The following is a 13,311-nucleotide window of genomic DNA, read 5'->3' as shown; positions in this document are numbered from 1 at the left end:
CTATTTACAACTCTTGAGGGTGGGTCTAAGTGGTATGAAGATAACCTTCTTGTTGGTACTTGGTAGCCTCAAATTTCACTTCAAGAATATACAGACAGTAACTTTTTTTTTTTTAACCTACAGATTTTGTACATATTAGTTTTGAGTTAATTATAGATTGTGCAGTTTATATATACATTCAGTATGATGCTCAATAAGTGAACAGATAAATACTCTAGACATTGACATTTTTAAAAGAAAAAACAAATTAAACAATAACAATCAAATTAAAATATTCCAAGTGAGAAACAACAAAAGTGAGTGTTAACAGAATATATTCCTACAATAACACACACACACACACACACACACACACCAACCAAATCGAATACCAACATATTTTTGGACACTAGTGAGGTTTTTTGTACGATAAAGTTTTTTTTTTTTCTAGTACTCTGTATTTTATTAATTAGTAGTTTATTTTCATACTTCTACCGTGTTTAATTTGCAGAATGTAAAATTACCTAAGCTAATAAGAGTACCTCCTGAGAGGTGATGTAAGATAACGAAGATGTAAGATTACTTCGTGTGTTTAGTTAATATGAGTAATATTATTTTTTTGAAGTTATATAATTACTCAAATTTGTCCAATATATAAACAAGTGTCCATATTTCCCCCCCTGTAGTATCTAATATTTTCATTGTTATAAGATTAATTTGAATTCAACTCAAGTCACGCTCAAAAGATTTGACTTGACTTATATATCTTTAATAATATGCCACACCTGAAATTAGCGAATGATTTCTAAAGAGGTCAAGAATAAAAAGTTTATACCATTTAGCGTACTATCTGATGATCTTTTTAGAATGTTCTGGCTAATACTCGTATGATGTCGAGAATGCGGGTGCAATTTACTCCCCAAAGGTTTTTTTTAGGATAACAAAGAAAATTCATAACTACTATTTAAAAATGTGTATTGAGTAAATTTAAATTTCACTCCTATATAATAGTTCGTGAATTACACATTTAAAAAAAAAAAAAAAAATCAAATTAGGAATACTGGAGATTTTTTAATCATCAAAAGTATAATAAAAAAAAAACGTGTTAATAAAGACATGCTAAGTTAGCTAGGGCCTAGGGGGTGCATTTTCCCTATTAAGATAAGGGCAAGCACTTTAGTAATAATTGAAGAGAGTTTAAATGTTTTACAACCAACAAAAACAAAAAGGGTAACCCACAATTTGGCTTGATCGGACCATGTATGTCGTTTAATTTGTACTTCAAAAAGGAGTTGCCTTTAAGTTGCTTAAATCCACCCAAAGCAAACACACAAAAGGCAACCCCTATCAAACAAGCTTCTACTTTGTGGGACCCTGCCTAAACAATATGTATATATATATTTGTGTGTATGAAAACAATGCATGCATTTGGACTTTAGTAAAAGCTATGAATCATGCAAAACTATGGCCATCTTTGGTAAAGACATGAATTATATAATTTTTCTTTTGGTCCCTTCTTTAGCTTTATGTCATTCATACAAAAAAGTCGAGTGTTTTATATGATCTTCAGCATCTCGGATAATCATATCCTTTACGTGTTATTGCACACGCACTAAAATGTTATATATATATATATATATATATATATATATATATAAAATATTTTTACTTTCTCAATTAAACTTTAATTTTCCATGATATAAAAACTTTGTTCAATAGATTGATGAAGACGTAATAATTCAATTAAAATACAAAAAAACTAACCTAAAACAAAACAATCTCGACTTCAAAATGAGCATATAGTTTGATCGAAATTACAATATAATGCAACACAAAAGAACATGAACTTCATTTTTAAAAAAAAAAAATTTATAAACATTGCAATTTGGGTAATCAGGTATTTTTAGGAACTGGTTCAGTAATCATTGAGTCATTGTTATTTACATCCTTTCAAATGCTCCGTCTAATCAGAGTATGGGGAGCCATTGGGTTAGGAATTTAATCTTTTGGAAGAAAATATACTTAGGAACAATTTATATCTTGGACTAAGGTCCACAATGCAGGTCCACAATATAACAATTGATACTTAGGTGCTCATTGGATATTTTTGGACATGTTCTTGAGGATCAATTTATTTTGGGCCAGTGGCCCGGTATGTAACCCAAGTTGAAATTGCCTGGTCTCAAAATTACAATTTCAGACGGATATTCTTACTTTTACCCCAAGAATTACTGTAGTACGTATCAATATGAAGCCCTATTGCTTTAAAAGGAGTGTGCAAACATTTTAAGAACTTGTAGGTTAAAAATAATCCACATTTTTAAATCTTTTTATTTTTTTGAAAATAAAAAAATCGGTATATTAAATCAAAACAGAAATAGCATTAGGCGGGATAGAGCCCAAAACATAGCGTTAACCTAGGAAAAAGCTAAAGTAACCAGGGTATCAGCTCCTAGATTAGCTGCTTTGGAAACTAGATTGACCGAACAACTATTAAAAATGACATAACAGACCTACATGAATCAATAGGGTAAGCAATATAAGAAAAGAGATGAACATGAGTTGAAGCTAACAGGTACTGCAGATTCGAGCAATCAGTGTGGAGAATCGCAGATAAAACACTACGGTCCTTAACCCACGAGAGCGCCTCCTTGCAAGCCAAAACCTCGGCCATCAGCGGGGATGAACATTCTGGTAGCCTCGCACTGAAAGCTGCCGCAAAATCAGAGTCCGGGCTATTGCGCCTTTGGTGTCGGTGGAGCATAAGTGAATGATAGTTAGGGTGGCCTCTCAAAGAATTTGTCGATCTGTTGGTGATCCAGTCTCCGGATGGAAAATTTATCGATCGTTTCAATTTTATCCGATCCATGCGGGATTTGTCTTGGGGTGTCGGTGCCGGTGTATGTTGGGGTGGCCGGGGACCGGGGTGGATCCAGAATACATGGGTAAAAACGCAAAGAGATTAAAAAAAAACTATTTACACACATATATGTATTTATATTTATTAATTATTGTCAAGCACCTTGTGCTCAGATGGCAGAGTAGTGGCTCTTGAGTTCGAGTCTCAGTAGAGGTGATATTGTAATAGAATTACAAATTAATAATTTAAATCTGAAAGTGTGTACAAATTAAATTTATGTGTTTCTAGTATTTCCTTAATACAAAATATATTCTTCTTTTATTTGTTTAGGTATTGAAGATCTTTCTTTGAAATAATGATTTTGCCCTTAAAATATAAAATCCGGAAACATTTCGCTGTCAATTTGGTCGGAAGGACCAAAATTGATAAAAATAACAAAGTTAGGCACCAAAATTGAAAAAATTTAAAATTGTGCACCAAAATTGATAAAATTCAAAAATCAAGGGACCAAAAGTGATATTAATTCAAAATACAATTAGGCCCTTAAACTTTAAAAAAGTACAATTAAACACTTGAACTCGTTAAATAAGTCTGATTTACGGGTAACTAGCAAGTTATAAGTAAAATTATTGCCGTTGACCATCGTTGACCGTCGCTAACCACTGTTCACCACTATTAAAAAAATAAAATTTCCACCTTTTTCCGATGGAGAAGACGATTGGTCTGATCGCCTTCTCTAATGGAGAAGACCACTTGTTAGTTGCCTTTTCCACTGGAGAAAAGACGATCGGCTAGTTGTCTTCTTCGGTGGAGAACGTTACCTGATTTTTGAAAAAACACAACTTTAGGGTTGCCTGAATTTTTATTTGCCGGAATTATTATTGGGAATGTCGTCAGAATTTTAATTATTGGTTATTCTAGGTGGATGACCGATTATTGGGTTTAGATTTACCAAAATGACAAGTTTAAGTGTTTAATTGCACTTTTTAAAAATTCAATGGCCTGATTACATTTTTGAGTAAAGTTCAAGAGTTTATTTGACGTTTTTTTCTAAAAAAATTAGCAGGTAGAAAGTATTATTGCTTAAGAATAATATAAAAATTTAAATTCTCAAAAAAAAAAAGTTTAAAAAGTAAAATTTCTTCAATTTTAATTTACAAAAGGGAGCCTAAATTCCCAAATAATTTTTACAATGTGTAATCATGTAAACGGGTTCGATTCATAAACGGCGCTTGCAACGGCCAAACGCTCAACAGCTCCCAGGGTCCGCCACGCCAAACCAGATCCACTTCGGCGCGAGAGCGCAGAGCTCCGCTCAATGCCGGTGGACGCCGCCTCTTCCCCCGCACCGGCAGCTGCCCGCTCCGCCGGGGATAGGCTGAAGAGAGAAGACTGCAAACGCACCAAGCATGACTCTGTTTTCTCCGAGTGGAAGGTCCAATCCACCCCCCTGCTAAGAATTTTAGTCTCTTGTTGATTACCCACACTTTGTTTTGGGGTAAAGATTGAATCTTTGGGTGAAAAACAACTGAGAATTCCTAAACAGAACTCTGCATAAACACTGTTTCATTGCTTCTTTTGATCTCTTTGAAAGTTTTCATATTACTGTGTGCTCAGACTAGTTTTCTGTTCTTATTGACAAGTAATTACAACAATTTGTAACTGTTTCTTGCCAGATTTTGGTCGGGCCTTCTGATTGGCAAGACTATATGTTAGGGAATGATGGGGCTGAGAGATACAGAACTCAGAACCTTCCAAATTGTGCTTCTTGCCCTGGAATTTATGAGCTTGGCATTGCAGTATCAAATCCCAGATCCAGGCTAGATACTAACAAAATTGATACTGCTAAGATTGTTCCAGTTTATGTTGGACAAGCTGACAATGTTAGGACTAGATTGCAGCAGTATGGCCGTGATGGATCTCATTTAGAGAATGGTTGCTCAAAAAGTGAATTTTCCTGGGACAAAAATGGCTGTTGCCAGAAGGGACTTGCATTCTTTACAAGTGCATTCTCAAGAGGCTTCTCCATTGTTTATAGATGGGCTCCTGTAAGTATAAATTGCTTCTAATTCTTTGATTTACGGAAAAATCTGCAGCCAAGGAGAAGCCTGCCTTGTGACCGTTAAGGACCACAAGGAGGTAAACCAGCCTAGGTTGTCCAGGACTGACCGACTCAAATTAAGAACGTCAATAGACAGCTTCCACGAGAAGTGGAACTTGGAACCTAGTGGTTATCGAGCTAATGGTCCAACCAACTTGGCCTTCAACTCTGAACTGCATGATTATGCCTGTATTACTCTCTGTATATGAGTCCTAATGCAATTTAACATTTTCCATCGATTTCTTAATTTTTCAACAGATGAAAAGCAAGAAAGATGCTGAGAAGGCTGAAGCTCAGCTGCTTGGTAAATTTGATTATGCTTGGAACACAGATAGTAATGGTGCAAGGCGCCATAATGATGTCTTTTGCAAACTTGAGAGGATCTCAAGAGCTTCCCTTCTTCCTGCTATTATCAGGAGGTTTAAGTTAAAACTTCAAAAACCAAGGGGTGTCAAAATCGAAGTTTGCGAGCCACTGCCCTTGGAGAATGGATCTTATTTCTATGGTAACACCAAGAGAACTCATTCCCTTCCCCAGATTTTTAAATTTGGGAGATCCCAGCCAAGAGTAGTTTCAGTTAACTTTGGCGTAAATGAGAATCCCGGGACTATATGTGGAGTTGCCCTTGGCCATGGATCAGTCTGTATAAGGTCACCAGTTATGGGAAATAAAAGATGTTTTGAACACAGGGGGATGAAGGTTAATGGATTGACTTCAAAGATGATTGCAGAGGGAAATTCACATCTGCCTGCTGAGAGTTTATCTGGGATTTCAAGCTACCTGGATGACACTCTCATTTGTGGCTTTATCCTAGAAGATGGTTCCTCTTGTATGAGTAAACCATTTGGAAAAAATAAAAGGTGCATTGAGCACAAGGGAAGGAGAGTTCCCGGTTCCCATCTTAAGTTATTAACAAATCATAAAGAGCATAATATGTGCAGTCCAATTGCAGAATCTCAAAATGTTTTCAGTTGGTCTGATACTGATTTAGATCAAGAAGGGAATATGAAAGAAGGCTGGAATGAAAGCAGAACTGAGCAAGATGATTCTCAATCAGTTACGCATAGAGATTGCATTATTATTTGTGGAGTAAATCTACATGATGGAAATTTTTGCACGAGGCAACCTTCAGCCGGAAGAAAGAGGTGTGAGGAACATAAAGGTATGAGGATTAAAAATCCTAATAATACTCAGCATCTTAATCTTAAAGGTAATAAGCAATGTTGGCAGCATAGAAGCATTAGCTGAATCAAGGTCAGAGAATGCAAGTTACTATTCAATGTTTTCAAATCTTGTCTTGTAGTTGTGCCTATGGGGAACTCGGGGTTGTAGCACCAACACCTAGTGGTTCCTATAGTGAAAGAATGGTGACAGCACATTGGGGTAAGTAGCTCTGCCACTGAAAACTACTCATCTGCAATTGCTTGTGGGTATAGAAGGCAGCCAAAAATGTGGGCAAGAATGGAGGATTGGGTATAATTCTTTGCCTATATCCAGGTAGCTATCTCCAGAGCTCCATCATAATCTCCATTGACATACCCATATCTACAATGAAATCCAACACCATGATAGATAGACAACATAGGACTTTTGTGGCAGTACAAGGCCACAGTTTTATTTATTTATTTATTTATTTATTTTTATACAAGCAAAATGATGGATTTTTCTGTTTGTCAAATGACTTCAGTAGAACAGATTACTTAAAATATATGGTATCATATTTCTGTAGTCAGGTTTGTTGTGGAGCTAAATTATCCCAGTTGCTTCTGTAATATACAGGTATCAGTGTATCATGTTTTATTGTAAGACCAAAGGATTCTCAAGCTGTAATTCATGTTTTCTTACTGCATAAAATGCATTATTTAAAAGAAAAATCATTTTTTTTTCATGAAATATTTCTGATGTATTCTTGTGTTTATACACAATTGTCTATCCTTTCCAGTTTCCAGTATATACAGTGAGAACCAAGATCCTAATAATTTCCTTGTTATGCCAATTGCCAAGTCAAGAATTCCTATAATAATCAAATCATATGTATGTTATATCATAAATAAATAAATAATGCAATATACATGTACTAGAAATAAAGAATGCAATATACATGCTCGTGGGACTAGCTCAGTTAGTTTGACCGATAATATTAAAGTCTTGCTTCAGCAGTGTAGGGATACCTAAATTCCAAGGGCTAATTCAGTATTTATAGAGAGAAAAAAAAAAGATGGAAAGGTAAAGACAATTTCCAATGGTAGTTTAAACATCAAATTGTATAGGTAAACAAAATATGTCCTTAGATTAACAATGTACAATGTTTTAATAAGGAAAAATAAAAATAATAGCAATAATAAGGGTGCACTTTCTATATCCTCTCTCTGACCCATTCATTTCCAAACTTTATTAGCTAAAAGCCATACCCCATATTGTGTATAAATGTATACTGGGTTCAGAATTTGTAAAGATTATTAACCTTTTCATTTGTCAGCTACTTTTTTTTTTTTCTTTTCTCAGTCCACTGGTACTGAGGATTAGATATTGTTTTCCTTGGAGATTTTGTTGATAAGCTGGAGTAGGATCATTTCTAGTTCTTCACCATTGCTCCATTCATGAACTTCAGCTTTGATAAGCCCTGGGTTGTTAAATATACACTCCCATAAAGGAAATTCCTTTCTCGGCATGATATGATCACCGCTGTCAAGCTTCAAGGTGGGGCAGTAATCGCCTCTGCCATCTCCAAGATAAATGAATCTTGCATACGCCTTCTCTGGAATAGAAGCTTGGATATGCTTCATTACAAGACCCTGCATTTGACAGGATGATTGGAAATGCCAGATTAAATTGACTTGTACTGATATTGAAACTTGAAAATTGACTTAAATGTGGTATCAAATCTACCCGCTACATTCATAGTTCATCAAATATAGAAGCATTACCCAAAATACTTTGTTTTTAAGTTCAATAATTAAGACAAAAGTTTTTTCCTTGTAGTCTCAGGGTACAAACAGACCAAGAATCCAAAGATTTATTAAACACTGACCACTTTGCATCTATATTTCTTTTGACAAGTACCACATTGCATATTTTCATCTATCGTTGAGGATTTCAGAGGACCAACCATAGAGTGCACCTTTCTTCATTGAGCCAGGATATATAGAGAATGACATATAGGATAGGAATCATAGGATAGGAAATAGATGGTTAAGCTGCCACAAATACTTGAACCATTATGGTTCTGATACCAAGGTCCAAGGATAGAACCACTAAGGAGCACAAACACAAAACGAGATGCAAAAAGGGGTGAGAGTAATTGTAGAGTTGGGGGGAAATAATGGTTTTTAATTGGGGAAAAGGACTCTGCTATAAATGTATTACATTATTATTAACAGCAGTTCTAGTGACAAGCAGTTCGGCATTATTATGATGCTTCGTCTTTAACTAATATGTCATTAGCATTTGCAGTAAAATAATGTAGGGTGTCAACTGTCAACAGTACTACCGGTTGATCAGTCCAATTTTACAATACAAAGATCAATATGGAGTATTATTTTAAGCAAATACTAGCAGTCTAACTTATCGGGTAAAACTCTAAGACAAGCTAAAGCAAACAAAGGAAACTTGAACAAGCAACAAATTTCAAAATCACTAATCAAAGTAGTATTATTCATGCATGGAATCAGAAACCTAACAATTTTACAAGTCATAATGACAAAAACTGAGAGCATCAGCATCACTAATGGAGTAATGATATGCTCAATTATCAGCAGTGGTCAGGAAATTGGAATGAATGCAACAATTCAATACTTCAGATGTAATACAGGTATCAGCTTTCTATGCAAAACAAAAAGTTTTTGTACAAATATCCACTTGTTTACTATAAATCCAACGAAAAATACTCAATCTTTATCAAGAAATTCTCAAAGTTAAGATCATTACATGCATCCCAATGCTTTTGAAAGAAAATGTTAAAGATCATATGATGATACGAATGGAAATATAAAACAGGAAACTGAAATGAACATACCTTGCACAAGTTGGGAGGGCAGAGATTGCAACTGTGCGGTGATGCCAAATCATGGTAAGGAAAAATCCGCAGCCTACCTTCTCCATCTATGGTTGTCGGGTTACTTATAATGTCTGAGAAACAATCATATAATCCATGATGCTTCAATATAGTAGCAATGTAATATTGATTTGCATCACTAACTACTTTTAAGTCACATCTGAAACAACCGTTCACTGTCAGCCCAGGAAACAGCTAAAGCTATCAACAGCAATTCACATAAAAAACATTAGACAAACAAAGACGACTGCTGAGATAAACATACCCAAGTGCATGAGCTGACTTAATGGCTGAAATGGTTTGTGGATGCAATGGGACATGCTTCAAACACTCAGCTATATCTTCAACAGTCTTCCCCTGTGAATGTATTTCCTCCACCATTCTATCCTGGATAGAAGTAGCTCCATGTCATGAGTCCAAAAGAAATCGGAGCAGTATGTAAACATCAGTTTTTATAGGAACAAGTGTCAAATACTCAAATAGGCCTCTGAACTTATCATTTTTGTTCAGTTGGGTCACAGAAATTAAAAAGTGTGCAATCAAACCATCTAACAAGCAAAATATGTGCAATTGAGACATTTTTATGATTTCTTTTAGTGCAATTTAAATTGAAAACATTTCAAACTTTCATCTCAACTAGTATAGCAGAGGAAATGATTGATTCTTAGTACATGCCAGTAAGTAATATGATCAGATTCCATCAGGAAAAATTGAAAAAAAGTCCCAATTGTACATATTTTTACTTGTTTATTGATTTAATTGCACACTTTTTAAGTTCAATATCCAAATTGAAGAAGCATAAGTTTAGTGGTCTATTTGACACTTTTTCCTTTTTTTACATAACACTCGGTATAACAACTTTTTTTTTTTTATTAGCAAAGCCTTAATATAAGTTGCCATATGAACACCAGTAAAAAAAATGCATTTCAGACTAGAAATAAAAGTCGAATTCAAGCATAACAATACTCTACTCCGTAAGATATACTTTCAAAAAATAATCTTTCCATGGTTTTCTTTTTTCGTTAAAGAAAAGTCGAAACTTAAAAGATCATAACTTTCTACCAATCGATCAAATCCTAAGCAAAAATACTGGTGCAAAACATAGAAGCGTCAACTAAAGAAACACTAACCATTAGAGAGGTCCAAGGTAATGTGAGCCGCAGCTGGTTGAACAATTGGGTGAGACCCAAATGCTCAATGACCCATCTATCGGAGTCGTCGTTGATTAGCGTCCGATCGAAGTCGAATATTACGACGATTTTGACTGCCATTGCTCTCCCAGCAGTAAAATGAAGACTAACTATGCTGTGTAACGATTGAAGTGACTTGTATGTATTGATCGAAAAGCTAGAAGGCCGACGATGAAGCACGTAACCCTCTTCCTCAATCCTCAACCTTCAAGCTCCTCTAAAGTCTCAAGTCTCGTAATACACACGTCTAAGAGTTAAAGCTTCACTGAAAGTATAAGGCGTATTGGTTACTCTTATAGAGTGAAGCAATTTTTTTAAAGGAAAATTGCATATTTGGTCCCCGAGCTTTAACCAAGTTCCGACTCAGTCCCTGAGTTATGGCCGTATCCGAGTTTAGTCCCTCAGTTATGAACGAAGTGGCGCATTTGGTCCCTGGCCGTTAAAACTAACGGAAAAATTAAAAAATAGTTAAAATTTGAGGGGTAAAATAGGGAATTCACATTTTATTCTCCTTCTTATATCAAAATCACTTTTATAACATTATTTTTCACTTCTTAGCCTCTTATTTTCAATATTTTTCAATTCTAAAAGCATTTCAATAACTTTAGTATGACTTATTAGGAGTCTGACTCTCGTATAACAAACTTAAAACCTAGTACAAACAAAGAAACACTTGATCATTGTGTTTAGGCATCTGAAAACACTATCATAATAATTTTCGATTTTCTTTACTAAGCAACAAAGGTAATCAAACTAGAACTTTTGAGATACAAAACTCTATTTTCTTAAAACCAGAGTAATGAAAGAGGAACCTAAGAATCAGTTATGAAAATTTTAAAAACTTTTGTAACTTAAAAAAAACGACAGCATACAAAATATTATTTACATACTAAAAATCTCAAGTTATTCTTTTGGTGAAATTATCATAAAAGCAACCTGAGAAATTTGAAATTATTTTGTATCTCAAAAGTTCTAGTTTGATACCTTTGTTGCTTAGTAGAGGAAACCAAAAATTATTAGGATAGTGTTTTCAGATGCTTAAACACAATGATCGAGTGTTTATTTGTTTGTACTAGGTCTTAAGTTTGTTATACGAGAGCCAGACTCCTAACAAGTCATACTAAAGTTATTGAAATGCTTTTAGAATTGAAAAATATTGAAAATAAGAGGCTAAGAAGTGAAAAATAATGTTATAAAAGTGATTTTGATATAAGAAGGATAATAAAATGTGAATTTCCTATTTTACCCCTCAAATTTTAACTATTTTTTAAATTTTCTGTTAGTTTTAACAGCCAGGGACCAAATGCGCCACTTCGTTCATAACTTAGGGACTAAACTCGGATACGGCCATAACTCAGAGACTGAGTCGGAATTTGCTTAAAGCTCAGGGACCAAAGATGCAATTTTCCCTTTTTTTAATTTTTAATTGGAGAACCGAATAAGTACTCTCTTTTCCACTCCCAATTTTTACTCCATACTTAAAAAGTAAACATCTACTATACTAATAAGAGCCAAAGAGAGTTAGACCTAAAATGAGTAGAAAAAATGGCGGTCAAATTATTTAATCAAATGGATGGTTCAGATGAATTATTTAACCAAATAGATGGTTAAGATAATTCAAATTAATATTATTTCAAAAATTCTCTAAGGCTTAGGGTAAACCCAAGCCTTAGAGGGGGTTTGGAAATAGTTTTCAACCAGCAATAGACGCGCCTCTGTTAGAACCTCACTAGCTGCGTCATTCAAATTAATATTATTAATAGAGATTACCTAATTTAACCTTACTTTTACGATTATCCGTTAAGTTTTCCGTTAAATATTATCTTCTCCGTTAATATTCTGTTAACTTTTAACCCATTAATTTCTATAAGAAAAGTCTTAGGTTCGAACCTCATCTCAATCAAATTTGACACAATTAAGTTTCTTACTCTATTTTACTCTTATTAAATTAAATAAATTAGAGGCTACAACAAAAAATGATACATATATATTTCTTTAATTTAGAATTATGTGTGATACAGTCTAATACAGAACAGAATATTTGTATTAATATATGGTAGAGTACAGGGTAGAATACTCCAGGTGTGACCGAGCTTCGTGACAGTGGGTCAGGGGTTCCCGGTCTCTTTAGCTACTGTTCTAGGAGAAATAGCCAAAAAAAAAAAGTCCCCCCTCGTCTACATTAAACGCGCCTTTTATAGTGGATTCAGCCAGGCCTATCCCGGTCTGGCCGCATGCAGGACGCGTGGCGGACATGCACCGGTCACGCTATCGGTCCAATGCGCTTACGATAAGTGGATGTGAGACCCCTACTTCGAATCCCGCCAGGGTAGCTGCGGCAGCCCGGAGTGTGGAGTACCAGGCTCGGCAGACCGGGAATAGAATCTAAGGGTCCGGCTGAGTCCTTACTTAGAGCGAGAGATCGGGATACGGAGACCGGATTTTATCCTTATCATCTAGCCCCCCAGCCCGGTCTTTTACGATCACTGAGGAAAATGTCCGGGCTGTACGATCGGATCCGGGTTGCGCCATCCATAGTTGACCACAGAATGGGACAAGGAAAACGTCGTCAGCGGGTGTCGTCAGCCCTAGTGTCCACGTGTCACGTTCACACGAGCCTCGGAACTTGGGCCTAGGCTAGGTCTACGCCGTGGGGAGCCGAACCGTCGGCCCCTTCTTTCTCCCTCTATAAAAGCGCGGTGCGTACGGTGTTTCCGGCTTTCACGAACGAGACAAACTCAGAGCCTCCCGAGCTACCTAAACTTCCCGATCTCAGCGTTGTCGACCTCAGCACGTTTTCGAATTTTCTTTGACAGGTAACTCCCTTTGCTTATACTCGTAGATACATTCGTTTTACGATTTCGGGTGATCTCGAGTCCCGGGCTGACCTTAGTAAGACACCTCCTTGTCCTTGCTAGGTACAACCATGAGCGGATTGGATAGTCAAAACCTATCCCACCACAGCTACGGCGACTCGGTCGAAGTCGGATCGTTCACGGTCTCGACTTATGACTCTGACCTCAACGCCATAGACACTTACTCAGAACCCGAGGGCTCAGTCCGGGCTCATAACCAACCGAGGGCTGAGAATGACGAAGCAGACTCTCGGCCCGTTATGGAGCCTCTT

The 13,311-nt window shown here is 35.9% G+C and overlaps 2 protein-coding genes and 1 pseudogene across 2 annotated transcripts; 1 reads left to right on the top strand and 2 right to left on the bottom strand.

Annotated features, from left to right (window-relative positions):
• The first annotated feature begins 4,055 nt into the window (after window positions 1–4,055).
• On the top strand, window positions 4,056–6,808 carry LOC115998162 (protein EFFECTOR OF TRANSCRIPTION 2). Its single transcript, XM_031237653.1, has 3 exons — window positions 4,056–4,274; window positions 4,516–4,887; window positions 5,199–6,808. Exons 1-3 carry the CDS (start codon window positions 4,158–4,160, stop codon window positions 6,186–6,188), a joined length of 1,479 nt encoding a protein of 492 aa, XP_031093513.1. The 5' UTR covers window positions 4,056–4,157; the 3' UTR covers window positions 6,189–6,808.
• A 359-nt stretch (window positions 6,809–7,167) lies between these two features.
• On the bottom strand, window positions 7,168–10,449 carry LOC115998544 (thiamine phosphate phosphatase-like protein). The gene is made up of 4 exons (XM_031238135.1): window positions 10,125–10,449; window positions 9,260–9,381; window positions 8,956–9,154; window positions 7,168–7,735 (listed from the first exon to the last, which is right to left on the bottom strand). Exons 1-4 carry the CDS (start codon window positions 10,263–10,265, stop codon window positions 7,463–7,465), a joined length of 735 nt encoding a protein of 244 aa, XP_031093995.1. The 5' UTR covers window positions 10,266–10,449; the 3' UTR covers window positions 7,168–7,462.
• Window positions 10,450–11,802: 1,353 nt separating this feature from the next.
• LOC116000554 lies at window positions 11,803–11,936 on the bottom strand (annotated as a pseudogene).
• Between the last annotated feature and the right edge of the window lie 1,375 nt (window positions 11,937–13,311).

This window comes from Ipomoea triloba, chromosome 12 (genome assembly GCF_003576645.1).
Source record: "Ipomoea triloba cultivar NCNSP0323 chromosome 12, ASM357664v1".
Taxonomy (NCBI): domain Eukaryota; kingdom Viridiplantae; phylum Streptophyta; class Magnoliopsida; order Solanales; family Convolvulaceae; genus Ipomoea; species Ipomoea triloba.
The sequence above is the reverse complement of the archived record's forward strand: the minus strand, read 5'-3'. Positions and strand labels throughout refer to the sequence as shown.